The 14,356-nt window shown below is 38.0% G+C and overlaps 1 protein-coding gene across 5 annotated transcripts in view; it reads left to right on the plus strand.

The window, feature by feature from the left end:
• The first annotated feature begins 784 nt into the window (after positions 1-784).
• The window catches only part of fubp1 (far upstream element (FUSE) binding protein 1), a 59,578-nt gene continuing 46,006 nt past the window's right edge, over positions 785-14,356 (plus strand). For 2 of the 5 annotated variants that reach the window (XR_007936120.1, XM_028811180.2), the window contains exons 1-7: positions 786-969; positions 1,551-1,650; positions 2,838-2,900; positions 3,630-3,668; positions 4,143-4,182; positions 8,498-8,547; positions 8,694-8,765. Coding sequence is in view for 4 of the 5 variants with exons in the window: in XM_028811180.2 (XP_028667013.1) it covers positions 877-969; positions 1,551-1,650; positions 2,838-2,900; positions 3,630-3,668; positions 4,143-4,182; positions 8,498-8,547; positions 8,694-8,765 (457 nt within the window). In the remaining variant the exon portion in view is untranslated. Of the gene's footprint in view, positions 970-1,550; positions 1,651-2,837; positions 2,901-3,629; positions 3,669-4,142; positions 4,183-8,497; positions 8,548-8,693; positions 8,766-14,356 lie in introns of all 5 variants that reach the window. The other 3 variants (XM_028811183.2, XM_028811184.2, XM_028811182.2) reach the window with 3 other exon arrangements.

Raw genomic sequence — 14,356 nt, forward strand, 5'->3', positions numbered from 1 at the left:
TCAGCCCTGGCCTCCTGCTAGAAATCACCAGATTCTTTCTCTGTTTTTGTTTGAAAGACAGTCTTTCTCAGTCTTTCCCAATCAAAGCTCTCAGCTGCTGTGATTAATGGAGCATCTGGAAACAATAATGTAAAATGGCATTGACTGCTAGATATAGTACAGCACCAAAAATCTGGTCTCGCAGGTTGATAACTGAAACTGTGTCCTGTAGGATTTAGGGTCTCCTGAACCAGCAGTGGCTCTTCTCTTCTCTATTGTCAGATCAGGTTTCTTGATCCTTACACAATGTGGGCATACATCAAAGGAATAGGGAGAGAGGGCATCAGAGGAGTTTTTATTTTTGTATTTTTATATATGATTATTTTATTTGAATAATTGTCATTGCACAGTTGTATTTGATCGGTATTCAATAAACACTTGATCACAAAAAAACTCATACACAATCTTTTAAATGTTGTCCTCTGGTACACTGACCTTCTCAGTGTCAAACGCATCATGCCAGAGATGATATTCAAAACCATGAGTCCATTATTTTTAATTCTACTTCCCCAAGAATAAGTCATTCACAGTCTGACTACTTATCTCATACTTTACAGCATATATTAAATATAAAAATAATAATTATTATATAACATCTACCTGAACATGGTGTAAAGAATTCGCGTGAAATGTTAAATTACAGTGATGTTAAATAGCGCAATACAATGAGCCCGCGCAATGAGCCCTTGCGAATGTAAAGCGCTCGCGAGACCTTGGCTGATAGTCTCGTTTGCTGTCCCGCCCCCGTGGCGCAGTAACACCAGTTTCTCTTGTCGAGGCGGCCATCTTCTGCTTTCTTGCACGAGTTGAGGAATTGCGGTAGAATAATATTTCGGAATGGCCGATTACTCGAGTGTTGCTCCTCCGTCTTCGGTGTCCGGTGGGGGTATGAACGACGCATTCAAGGACGCCTTGCAAAGAGCTAGACAGGTTGGTATTTTAAGATTCTAAGGCCTTTTGTGTGTGCGTGTTTTAACTAGACACTGCAGGGCCTTAGCATGCGGTTGGTGAACGCGTGGGCCTTGTTTAAACATTCAGAAAAATAAATATTATGATTGGCATACTGTATTCATTTTGCTGGACTGTTTTCATACTTTACAACAAGAATGAAGTGAATAATTTAAAACGCTATAGATCCAGTCTGCCGATAATCACACCCTTTTCCCATTTGTGTTGAACCATGCATGTATCGTTAGATACTAATCAAGTAGTATTGTAGAATTAATGCGTTGGCTTATAGTTAAACGTGTCCTTTAAGAAAATTATTTAACCATGGCCTTACCCCTTATGTAAGGAGACTTCTAAAGTCCTTTCTGTATTTTTACAAATGCCTTATTCTCTGCTGATTTTGCTTTTCTGTTTAATCACCGTATGTAAACGTATGCTTTAATTTATTGGGGTACAGTGTACCGACGTTATAAGAAGTGGTGTTTAAACACTAGGTTTAAATCCAGTATTGTTTTCAGCTGTGCCTTTATTTACAAAAGAGATTACAATTTTTATTTTGTCAGATTGCTGCGAAAATTGGTGGGGACGGAGGTGGCGCTCCTCCCCCGGCAAACACCAACGATTTTGGATATGGAGGTCAGAAGAGGCCTTTGGAAGATGCAGGTATGTTGTTGTAGATAAATTGTTTTGCAGTTATTTTCTGTGCGTTCAGATTTGTGTCATTATGCAGGTTTGTGTCAGTGTTACATTCTAGAAGAGAATGTTAAATCTTTATTGTTGTGCCACCGTTTTCTTAGCGTAGTTGGAAAGGGTAATAATTTATGTGACTCGGCGCGCTCAATTTCCGACTAAAAACTTTTGGCTACTCTTGAGTAAGATGCTTTGGTTATAGGTCTACTACATTTCTAATCGGTTTACCCAGTTCAGGGCAGAGATGGGGTGGTGTGTCTGCAGCCGCCACAAGGCGTAACAAAAAGGGCGCCCACGCACGCACGCACGCCTTAAATATGCCCACTACCCTTGCCTAATACCTTTTTGTGGCGTGGAGGGAAACGCAGAAATTGAACCTTAGACATGGTAGGAATGTGTGAGCTAGCACGGAATTTGTAAGCTGAACCATAAATAGAATTTTCAATTTTAGTTGTAATGACTAAAATATTTGCATATTGCATGTGCAGAAACTTAAGTGATTGAAGTTAAACAAGCTATCTTGTCATATGCAAGCAAAGTTTAGTTTTGCAAATGATTGTAAATCATGGCTGTATATGCATACATGTTATTAAACTCACTTTAGCTGTTTTAGTTTGTATTTCTGTAATCATTATGAAGTTAGTCAAACTTCATCATTTCATAAACACCCTTTCCTCATCTGTATATTAAACATTTCCTCTATGAACTAAAATGATTTTTTTTGTGTTTTCCACAGAGGGCATATGAAAAATACATGATTGTTATAATTACTTTAGCCTTTTAATGCACAATGCAGTGTTCCCTGTTATTGACTAGGAGAATTGTTTTGAGGACACATTTCTGAATATATTTTTGTTATTCTTGCCAAGTTAAGAGGAATCTATTGTTTAGAATATAAAAATAATTTGAGATCATTGATGATCCTTTAGTTCCAAAAAAACATTTTAAAACCTTTGGATGTTAAAACAGTTTCATATAAACACTAAATTCTGTATTGCCTTTTTGTGATTGCCAATTATGTAAATATTTTGTGGAAGGTACCTTTTTTTTCTTTAAATACAGTCTAATTTTAAAGGACATCACATACATTTCGTATCCAGAAAGGCAGCAATAACCATGCTTAGCCAGTTCATGACGTGTTCTTTTTATTTCGTGTATAGATGACTCTCCGACAAGTCTGGACAATAGAACACACTGGGAGGGATTGCCCTCTCCTTTCAAAGGCAGGAACCTTTTGCTTATTTAACCTGTTTATAAATGTCTAGTATTTGTCATAGTAAAGTTTTATTTTTGATTTCCTAAAAAAAAATTAAACCCTTTGACTTAAAAAAAAAAAAAAAACACATTAGCTATTGTATATTCATGTTAATCATATTTTACTCAAAACTAATTCATTGCTGCATGAACATGCAGATTTGTGTGAAGGAGATGATTTTTGGTTTGAAGGTTTCTAGTTGGATTTAAAATTTTACTTCATTTAAATTTTGGGCATAGTTTTAGAACATGCATCATTAAAGCACTTGGACTTGACATTATAGTAAACATCACATTTAATTAAAGGAAATATTTATGCCTGAAGTCCATTTTTTATAAAAAATGTAATTGATTTTTAATGTACAGTAAACATGGAAAATGCACTACTTGAAATAAAAATACATTTGGTTCTAATTAAACGGTATTTCCTCTTATTTCTGTCCCTTTCTCTGAGAGAGTGATTAATACAAATACTACAGGAATCATTGCCACCACATAAATTGTGACTGGAGTGGGGTTCACCCTTTTGAAAGCGGACATATTTGCTTGATTCCAGTTTAAGGAACTTTTTACATTTAATATGTTTTGGAAAATATTTAAGTTTTTTCCTTGCAGAGCCAGCAAGTCTTAAGACATGGTTACCAAATAGAGTATCTTAATACAAGTACAAACATTAATGTAAATTATTCATTTTTCAGAACAACCAGAAACAAAGAAGGTGGCCTCCCAGAATGATTGTGAGTATATTTGCCACCTTTGGGTAGACTAGCCAGTGTTATGTTTCCCATCTTTTGTGCGCTGAGTAAACCAGAGAAGTTTGCTACATCTGCCTAATTTTGTTTATCATTAGAGTGAAGTCAGTAAAAAGGGATGTTTTAGGTTAAAACCTCACAAATGATTATAGTTGGAATTTGTATTTGTATGTTTTGTGAAGTGTGGTCAATTTTCTTATTAAATGTATATATTAATATTATTTAAAATAGAGAATGGGAGGAATACTTAAAACAAGCGTGTCACTTGGAATTTTTTCCACAAACTGTTTAATTGTAAGGGCATGAAAATTTAAAAATGGAAGTAAAGTTTACTTAATATTAATTTACAAGATATTTGCATAGGTTGCTTTATGCCAGAATCTCAGATATGTAGTGTGGTTGCTGATACAGTTTAATTTAGTCTTGGCTTATTGTTAATTTTTTTTTTTTTTTTTTTAGCATTTGGTTCACCAATGGGAGGAATGAGTGCACCCAGCAGGTAAGTCTGTGAGAGACAAGTTGGATAAATGTATTTAGAATATATAATTTGATCTATCTTGAGTTCAAATTTGTCAGGTGACCATTTGTTTGTAAATTGTAATATATCCTTAGTATAAGTGCAATTTACTCTCTCTAGACAGCCAGTTTTACTTACATTTTTCTTATTAGTAAATGGCTTCAGAACAACCAGGATAATCTTCTGTTTTACTATAGGTGGAAGGTTCCTTTTTTGGATGCCACACTTGCAATATTTGTTTGAATGGCCTCAATTTTATTCTTGAGTCCTTGCTTACAGTTCACACAACTTGTGTTGCTTTCTGTCATTTTTTTACAGATAGGTTTGGAATGCTTGCTGATCCACATAGAAATAGAATTTGTCTGACTACTCTTTTTAACACAATACTGCATTATACTTAAATGTTTCTGTCCCATCGTCTGAAAAAATTGGAGGTTCAGATTTTAATAATTCTTTAGTACATGTGGCCAATATTTATATAAAAACAAAGGAGTAGTGAGTGACATTGCAATTATAATCCTGATCAGCACATCCAGTGCTTTTACATTTTTGAAATGATCCAAAAATACTAAGCATTTTTCCCCACTTCTTTATTATAAGTAGCAACAATACCGCCAGCAGTTGAGCGACATTATGAGTATAACCTTATTTTCAACATTGCATTGTACCAGAATGGCAGTTACTAATTACTAGGCAATTGCAGAAGGCAGTTGCTAATTAATGTGGTACAGCCCTACGGAAGCGTATTAGGGCCACAGTGAAGAAGAAGAAAACTGTTGAGAATAAAGTCGACATGTTGACTTTATTCTCGATATTTCCAATTTAATCTTGACGCTTATGTCGAGATTAAAGTCGACATTTCCACTTTATTCTCAGTTTATTTTGTCATTAAAGTAGAATGTTGTAAACTAAACTTCATCCTAAAATCAATGTTTACTAGATTTTCTCAAACCCTGTCATAAGTTAATGTAGCACATTAAATGCTTTGTGTTGTGTTCCCCAACCCAGTTGTTAATCACTGCGCTCTTTTTAAACTGACTTCCTCTGCACTAAGAGGAGGCGTAGGCAGGGATCGCCACACAGAATACAGTGGAACCTCGGTTCACGACCATAATTCATTCCAAAACTCTGGTCGTAAACCGATTTGGTCGTGAACCGAAGCAATTTCCCCCATAGGATTGTATGTAAATACAATTAATCCGTTCCAGACCATACGAACTGTATGTAAATATTTTTTTTTAAGCACAAATAGTTAATTAAACCATAGAATGCACAGCGTAATAGTAAACTAAATGTAAAAACTTCGAATAACACTGAGAAAACCTTGAACTGAGAAAACTAACATTGCAAGAGTTCGCGCTATACTGTAACCTTATGACCCAATCGCTGAAAATATATTTTTTTTTTTTTTAGTTTAAGGCACAGGGGGAAAAAAAGCAACATTTGAACAAATCCGAACTTTATTTAAAAGCCAACCATAAGCAACCAAGAAAGTAACATTGCAGGAGTTCACGCTAATAGCCTTACAACCTGATCGCTGCATAAAAAATTTTTTTTTATGAGTTTTAAGCATGGGGAAAAATGAACATTTGAAAAAAGAGAAAAGTAACATTGCAACAATTCACGCTACGAACCGAAAAATGAACATTCGAAAAATCCGTAATACAAAAACTAACCATAAACCATCAAGAAAGCTAACCTTGCATGAGTCAAGTTCTGGCATGATGTGAGGAGGAACTGGGTGGAGAACAATCCGGTCTCTTCGTAGTTGAAGACTTGTTGCGGGATGTAGCCTTAGTCCTCCACTAATTTTGTGAAATTTTTCACAAATTTTTTCCGCAGCTTCAGCGTCGGAACTAGCAGCCTCTCCATGCCTTACCACACTATGAATGCCACTTCTCTTGAGAAACTTTCAAACCATCCTCTACTGGCTTTAAATTCCTCACTTTCGCCACTCGTAGAAGGATAGTTTTGCAGCAAATTGCCATGAATCTTCCTGGCTTTCTCGCATAACATCGCCTCGCTTACGCTATCCCCTGCAAGTTGCTTCTCGTTCAGCCACACTAGCAACAGTTTTTCCACCTCTTCCAGCACTTGAGGCCTCTGCTTGGTTAACTCTACAACTCCTTTTGCAACATCAGCTGCTTTAATAGATTCTTTCTGCTTTAGAATAGTCGAAATCGTAGATTTTGATTTCTTGTACTCGGCGGCAAGATCAGTAACACGAATGCCACGCTCATACTTTTCAATAATTTCTTTACTTCGATTTCAATTTTCTGCAAAACTTTCTTCTCACCACTCTTCACTTGCTTAGAAGCCATGGTAACTGCAAAAGCACATGAAATACTGTAGAGCACAAAGAGTTCACAGGTAAAGCACGCACGTCTGACTGAGAACAATGAACAGGGAGAGGCTGAACACGTGCTTAAATACAGTAATCGGCACGTACAAACCGGAAGGGAAATGAAATGGAGCACAAAGAGTTCACAGCGAAAGCATGTAAGCACACATGTCTGACCGAGAACAATGTTAACATGTGCGGAAATCATAGGCGCGCATAAACCGAAAGGGAAACTGGCTTGTTCGTATACTAAGTGTGTGGTCATGAACCGAGGCAAAAGTTTGGCAAACTTTTTGGTCGTAAACCGATTTGTATGTGTACCGAGACGTTCGTGAACAGAGGTTCCACTGTACATTCACTTCATGATATTCCTGCTCTCTGAAAATTTAGAATGCTAAGATAAATACTTTATCATTTTCATGGAGCAGGAATATCATGAAATTAATGTATTCTGTGAGCTGCCTGCGCCGCCTCTTAGTGCAAGAGGAAGTCAGTTTAACATGGCTCAGGGAACATAACACAAAGCATTTAATGTGCTACATAACTTACGATGGGGTTTGAGAAAATGTAGTAAATTAAACATTAATTTTAAGATGAAGTTTAGTTTACGATGTTCTACTTTAATGACAAATTACGAAAACAAAGTTAACGTCGACTTTAATCTCGACGTAAACGGCGAGAATAAAGTCATGTCATCACACTATTACACAGTACCCAGGTGCATTACATAGTATTGAAAAAAATAAAACAAGTACAACTTGGCTTGCAGTATTAACCAGTAGTATAGAAACAGTATTCACACATTTGAACATAATGGTCCACATCCGACCTTTTAAATCCAGAGTATCTCCAGACACGAGACGTGACTTCCTTTTTCCAGCAAAAGTTCTGTGTCATCAGTTTCAACTTTTTCGTCTGCTACAGCTTCAGGTTCGGAATGTTCTCTGTCCATTTTCACCATGCATTACCTCCACTAACGCATGTACTCCGTTGTAAGCCTTTTTAGCGGTGTAGCAGTGAAAAAGAGCCCCCGCGCAACACCTCCACTAACACATGTACTCTGTTATGTGTTTAGCGGTGTAGTAGTGAAAAAGGTCCCCCTTAAACAGTTTCCCGCTGCGCCACGTTCCGAACGTTGTTTAGGCAATTTAAACCGGTGTTGCGGTATAAGAAAAATCCATATCATAACAAAAATAAACTGTTTTCGGTATGAACCGGTATACCACCCAGCACTACTTTCTGACACGATCTTCATAAAAATTGCCTGCTCCATTGGAAGAACGATGTGCCCCATTTTGAATTTAAACACTTTGGGGGGTGGAATAATTTATTTCTAATTAATTTAAATAAATAATTGGTGGTCAAAAAATATGAAAGCTGTTCTTTTATAGAGTTGTATTATTTCAGTCCTTATAGTGGTTTTTGACTTTCTGCTCCAGTTGTTTCAGTTAAGTGCCAGGTGTGCTGGTTATTATATAGTATTATACTGTTCTCCAAAAAAACCAAACTTAAATTATATATATTGGGTACTGCAGAATGCCCTTTTTTAATCTTCTTGATCATATAGCTCATTACATGAGGGGTTTAATTTGTTTTGACGATTTGTCACGGTATGCCAGAAATTGTTTGGGCAGCACTGGAAACTTATCAAATTGTTCTTCTGTTTTATTTGCTGCTAACTCTAAACCTATTCATCTCTCTTGCCTCACAAGAGGTCCATCACTAAGTCTATAATTACTAACAAGATCAAGTTTGTTATCTCATTCAAAGGAAGTAAGGGTCTTTTGGAAAGATATTTTAACATTTTCAAGCAGTCTGAAACGCACACTGAAATATGAGAGAAAAAAATTGGAGAATGCAAAAATGTAAATTCATGCAAAGGTTTGATGTAATTTTTTTTTTTTTTTTTTTTTTTTAATATAGTGACGTTAATTACTGTAAACTTCATTGTTTTAGGTCAGTTGTTACAGAAGAATTTAAGGTTCCAGATGGAATGGTTGGATTCAGTAAGTTGGTTTTGAATTTGAGAATGAGTGTTTTAGCTGTGTATTTAATGACTACACCTAAGTGTGTGTGTGTGTATATAATATATAAAATTTGTTTTTATTTAAAGCGTGTGTGTATATAATATATAAAATTTATTTTTATTTAGTTATAGGTCGAGGAGGTGAACAAATATCTCGACTTCAGCAAGAATCTGGTTGCAAAATTCAGATTGCACCTGGTAGGTCATATTTAAAATATTATACCTGGTGTTACTATTTATTGAATTTAAACTGAAGTGCTCCTGTTGCTGTTAATTTCAGAGTATTAGGATCAATGGCCCCTTTCTTGTGAAAAGTGACTTTAGTATAACTTTCTGAATTAGCAAAAATACAGTAGGATGAGTCTGTATCAATACTGCTTCAGATTTAACTCAGTGGGAGTGTCTTTGTGATTTAAATATACTGCAGAAAAAAGAGCAAAATCTGTACTCTGCCTTTAAAATATAGTTATTTATAATATGCTGTAGGAAAAAGAAGAAAAAAAGTTGCTTGCCTTTCAAGACTCAAGGAACACTAGCATGTAAACTCACCTGAAAACAGCACTGTTGTGTGAATGAGCATATTTCAGTCAATTCCTAGGATGGTTAACCAGTTTACTTTCCATGTTACATGTTTGGAAAAGGTAGTTGTTTGCAATTTTTTCATTTTACATAGCCGGCTGAGTGTTCTCTGTGCCAAAATTGAAATTACTATTATTTTGACCTGTGGAAATCAAGTTAGACATCTTGTTACATTGAGTGTTTGACACCAGGGTGGGCAATATGAGATCTACATTTTAGGCAGACACATGCACACCTCAAACACCCCATTCATATTTCTTTGACATGACCATAAATTTGTGTGGGTTTTCAACATGACTGAAATGTCATGGTAATGAATTTTATGAAAGTAGATGGGTGGGATAGTAGGAAATTTAAAAATTTGGATATTTGAGGAGTAATTTAACTCCGGTTTTATTTGAGAAGCTGTTTATTAACCCCTTTTTTGAGACAGTTTAATTCTTATCTCTGGCAAGAAAGCAGCTCTCTGAAAAACTGTTTTTCTCATCTTATTGGTTAATTGAAAACTTGTTTTATAAGTGGTACATTAAGATGTCTAAATGCAAAAATGGTCAAGTGCTTGTCAATGTATTAAGGAGCACATTTTGCAAGATATTCAGTGTTGTTTACCTAAACCTGACAGTGTATGCACTTTGTTTTCCTGATTGCGTTTACCATTGCTGTTAACCTCCTATGCACTAAGGATTTTTTGGCATTATTGTGCCTAAATTATGTTTCCAAAAATCATCAGTTAGTGTTTTGCTTATGTAGTAAAGGAGCTGCAGAGTAGTGAGTATGACACTCCAGAGTTATAAAGGGAAGTATTTATATGAATAAAAACCTTTTGTTTATACCAATATTAATGAAGTAAAACATGGAAAAATTGGCACTTTAGAAATTTCTTTCCAAAAAACTGGATTTTACAGTATATACATTTTATGATGCACAACTCTAGAATTAATTTTAATTTGAGCCACAATCTGTCGGCTATCATTGAACCAAGTTTAGAAGTCATATCCCATAGTACTGCAACGTTTATATTGTTTGAAGCAATGTGTCTCCCTGTTTGGAAACATTGTGACTTTTAGGAAATATTTAGTCTCTTGCATAAGTGTCTTAAAACAAGTGTTGCTCTTTATTAATACACACACACATATACAGTGGGTACAGAAAAGAATCACCTCCTTCGAAATATTCCCATTTTTTTTGCTTTACAGCCTTAAATGAAAACACACACAAAAAATGTCTTCACAGCTTTACTTACTCAATGCAATCTATAACGTCCAAGTGAAAGATATCACAGCTACAGTTAAGAAAAATTATAAAAAATCAAAACGACATACTGAGATTAATAAAGGATCACTCTCCAATGTCAATATTTTGTTTAAACCAGCTTTTGCTTTAACTCTTTTAGGGCTAATTTTTTTTTGTTTCTTTTCTCCCAGGGCTGAGTATTTTTCCAAAAACTAACATTTTTTAAAAAAGAACACAAAGCAATTGTTTAACATATCAAATCAACAAAAAATATTTACTTTTGACAAATGTTACTGTCTTGCATGTTGTATGAGCCTGCATACTCTATGATTTCACATACATATCACATACATTTTACACAGCAAAGTCTGATCTCGCTCAAAGCAGCCAATTTCAGCCATTGCCACATTGCACTCCTTACAATATGTGTTGCTTTGGTGCCTATTTTGCAATTGTCTGTTGCTGCACTTTCTCAAATATATTGTAAGTGTGTACTGTAGAGAGACAAGTCACCCATTTGCCATCGTGCCATGCCACTGCCACCAAGTTTTCTGCCTGCATGAAAACCATATTGTCACCTCTTTTCATCTTCTGAAACTTTATGAACTTTATGTATGGCATTATAGCCTGGCTCACCCCATGGGATTTGCTTCTGTTTATTACAGAAGTGAATAAAACTTTGCAGCAGCACGTACCTAAGCCACCAGGGAACAAAACACGTTTGGACCAATGCTCCCTGAAGTTACATCACCAGTTCTGTCCCATCTCTATTTGTAATGCCTCAGCGCGCTTCATCTTGTCTTTCGTTGTGGGTTTCCACTTTGAAAAACGAGAATGCGATGCAAACGCAGCCCGCGATTCAAAAAAAATCTCTGCCTACCTGTTTGTCTCGTCTGACAGTAGCTGAAAAGCAGCATCAGGAGAGAGCAGCCTGAAGTACAGAAGCTGGTGATCTGTCGTGTCCAACAGCAAGCCATGCCGTCTTGTAAACTCCCGTAGCCAGATCGGCTCTCAACGGATCAATGTCTGTGTATTTATCCCATGCGAACCTTGCCGTAGATGCATCGGCTGCGCGAAGGCACTCAACTGGCAGCAGATCCGCTGGCGCGGCATCGGCTGGTGTCTGATCAGCTGATGCCTGCTTCTCACTCTCTTGCTCGATCTCCTGATCACTGCCAATAAAATCCGATTCTGAAAAATCAAGAGTCCGACTCTGCGATAATGCGCAAAACATCGTCTGCCGAGTGTTTTCTTTTCTGCACTTGCTTCGCTCCCTTTTCACATGTCGATGCCATCTTGCCATTGTTTACATTTCGCAACTCACGCACACGCAAGGTTTAGTTAACTCTTTTAGGGCTAATTTTTTTTTTTGTTTCTTTTCTCCCAGGGCTGAATATTTTTCCAAAAACTAACATTTTTTAAAAAAGAACACAAAGCAATTGTTTAACATATCAAATCAACAAAAAATATTTCCTTTTGACAAATGTTACTGTCTTGCATGTTGCATGAGCCTGCATACTCTATGATTTCACATACATATCACATACATTTTACACAGCAAAGTCTGATCTCGCTCAAAGCAGCCAATTTCAGTCATTGCCACATTGCACTCCTTACAATACGTGTTGCTTTGGTGCCTATTTTTCAATTGTCTGTTGCTGCACTTTCTAACATATATTGTTAGTGTGTACTGTAGAGAGACAAGTCACCCATTTGCCATCATGCCATGCCACTGCCACCAAGTTTTCTGCCAGCATGAAAACCGTATTGTCACCTCTTTTCATCTTCTGAAACTTTATGAACTTTATGTATGGCATTATAGCCTGGCTCACCCCATGGGATTTGCTTCTGTTTATTACAGAAGTGAATAAAACTTTGCAGCAGCACGTACCTAAGCCACCAGGGGACAAAACACGTTTGGACCAATGCTCCCTGAAGTTATATCACCAATTCTGTCTCATCTCTATTTGTAATGCCACAGCGCGCTTCATCTCGTCTTTCGTTGTGGGTTTCCACTTTGAAAAACGAGAATGCGATGCAAACGCAGCCCGCGATTCAAAAAAAATCTCTGCCTACCTGTTTGTCTCGTCTGACAGTAGCTGAAAAGCAGCATCAGGAGACAGCAGCCTGAAGTACAGCAGCTGGTGATCTGTCGTGTCCAACAGCAAGCCATGCCGTCTTGTAAACTCCGGTAGCCAGATCAGCTCTCAACGGATCAATGTCTGTGTATTTATCCCATGCGAACCTTGCCGTAGATGCATCGGCTGCGCGAAGGCACGCAACTGGCAGCAGATCCGCTGGCGCGGCATCGGCTGGTGTCTGATCAGCTGATGCCTGCTTCTAACTCTCTTGCTCGATCTCCTGATCACTGCCAATAAAGTCCGATTCTGAAAAATCAAGAGTCTGACTCCGCGATAATGCGCAAATGCGCATAATGCGAGTGTTTTCTTTTCTGCACTTGCTTCGCTGCCTTTTCACATGTCGGTGCCATCTTGCCTGTTTACATTTCGCAACTCACGCACACGCAAGGTTTATTTGCCGAGTCAACGAGTCTAGCATTCCTCCAAGCACAGAGGGAATGCCTGTGACGTGACAGTGAGATTTGTCGCCATTAACAGCTGATTGTCGCCCTCTATCCCTGGATGTCGACTTTTGTCGACATGCGCCCTCAACCCCTCCTGTCGACAAAAGTCGACATCCGCCCTAAAAGAGTTAACGAGTCTAGCATTCCTCCAAGCACAGAGGGAATGCCTGTGACGTGACAGTGAGATTTGTCGCCATTAACAGTTGATTGTCGCCCCCTATCCCTGGACGTCGACTTTTGTCGACATTTGCCTTCAACCCCTCCTGTCGACATCCGCCCTAAAAGAGTTAATGACAGCCTTGAGTCTGTTAGGATACTTCTCTGTCAGCTTTGCACATCTCGTTTGAGCAATATTTGCCCACTCTTCTTTACAGAACTCTTCAAGTTTGGTCAAATTGGGTGGTGAGCGTTGGTGGACTGCTATCTTAATCTTTCCACAGATTTTCAATGGGATTTAGGTCTGAGCTGTGACTGGGCCACATGAGGGCATTCACTCTTTTCTCCTTCAGCCACTGTGTGATCAATTTTGCTGTGTGCTTCGGGTCGTTGTGTTGAAAGGTGAACATTCTGCCCATCTTCAACTTTCTGGTAGAGGATAGCAGGTTTTCCTCAAGAATTTGACAATATTTTGCCCCTTCCATTTTTCCTTCTACCCTAACGAGAGCCCCAGACCCTGTGGCAGAGAAACACCCCCACAACGGGATGCTGAGACCTCCATGCTTTACTGTAGGTATGGTGTGTTGTGTATGGTGAGCTGCATTCGATTTCCGCTAGGTGTACCACTTGGTATTGAGGCCAAATAATTCGATTTTGGTCTCATCTGACCAGAAGATCTTTTTCCACTTGGCATCAGAATAGATAGATAAATGCTTTATTAATCCCAAGGGGAAATTCACATACTCCAGCAGCAGCATACTGATAAAGAACAATATTAAATTAAAGAGTGATAACAATGCAGGTATACAGACAGACAATAACTTTGTATAATTTTAACGTCCACCCCGCTGGGTGGAATTGAAGAGTCGCATAGTGTTGGGGGGGGACGATCTCCTCAGTCTCAGTGGAGCAGGACATTGACAGCAGTCTGTCGCTGAAGCTGCTCCTCTGTCTGAAGATGACACTGTTTAGTGGATGCAGTAGATTCTCCATTATTGACAGGAGCCTGCTCAGTGCCCGTCGCTCTGCCATGGATGTCAAACTGTCCCGCTCCGTGCCTACAATAGAGCCTGCCTTCCTCACCAGTTTGTCCAGGCTTGAGGCGTCCCTCTTCTTTATGCTGCCTCCCCAGCACACCACCGTGTAGAAGAGGGCGCTCGCCACAACCGTCTGATAGAACATCTGCAGCATCTTATTGCAGATATTGAAGGCCGCCAGCCTTCTAAGAAAGTATAAC

Source organism: Erpetoichthys calabaricus, chromosome 10 (genome assembly GCF_900747795.2).
Source record: "Erpetoichthys calabaricus chromosome 10, fErpCal1.3, whole genome shotgun sequence".
Classification (NCBI taxonomy): Eukaryota; Metazoa; Chordata; class Cladistia; order Polypteriformes; family Polypteridae; genus Erpetoichthys; species Erpetoichthys calabaricus.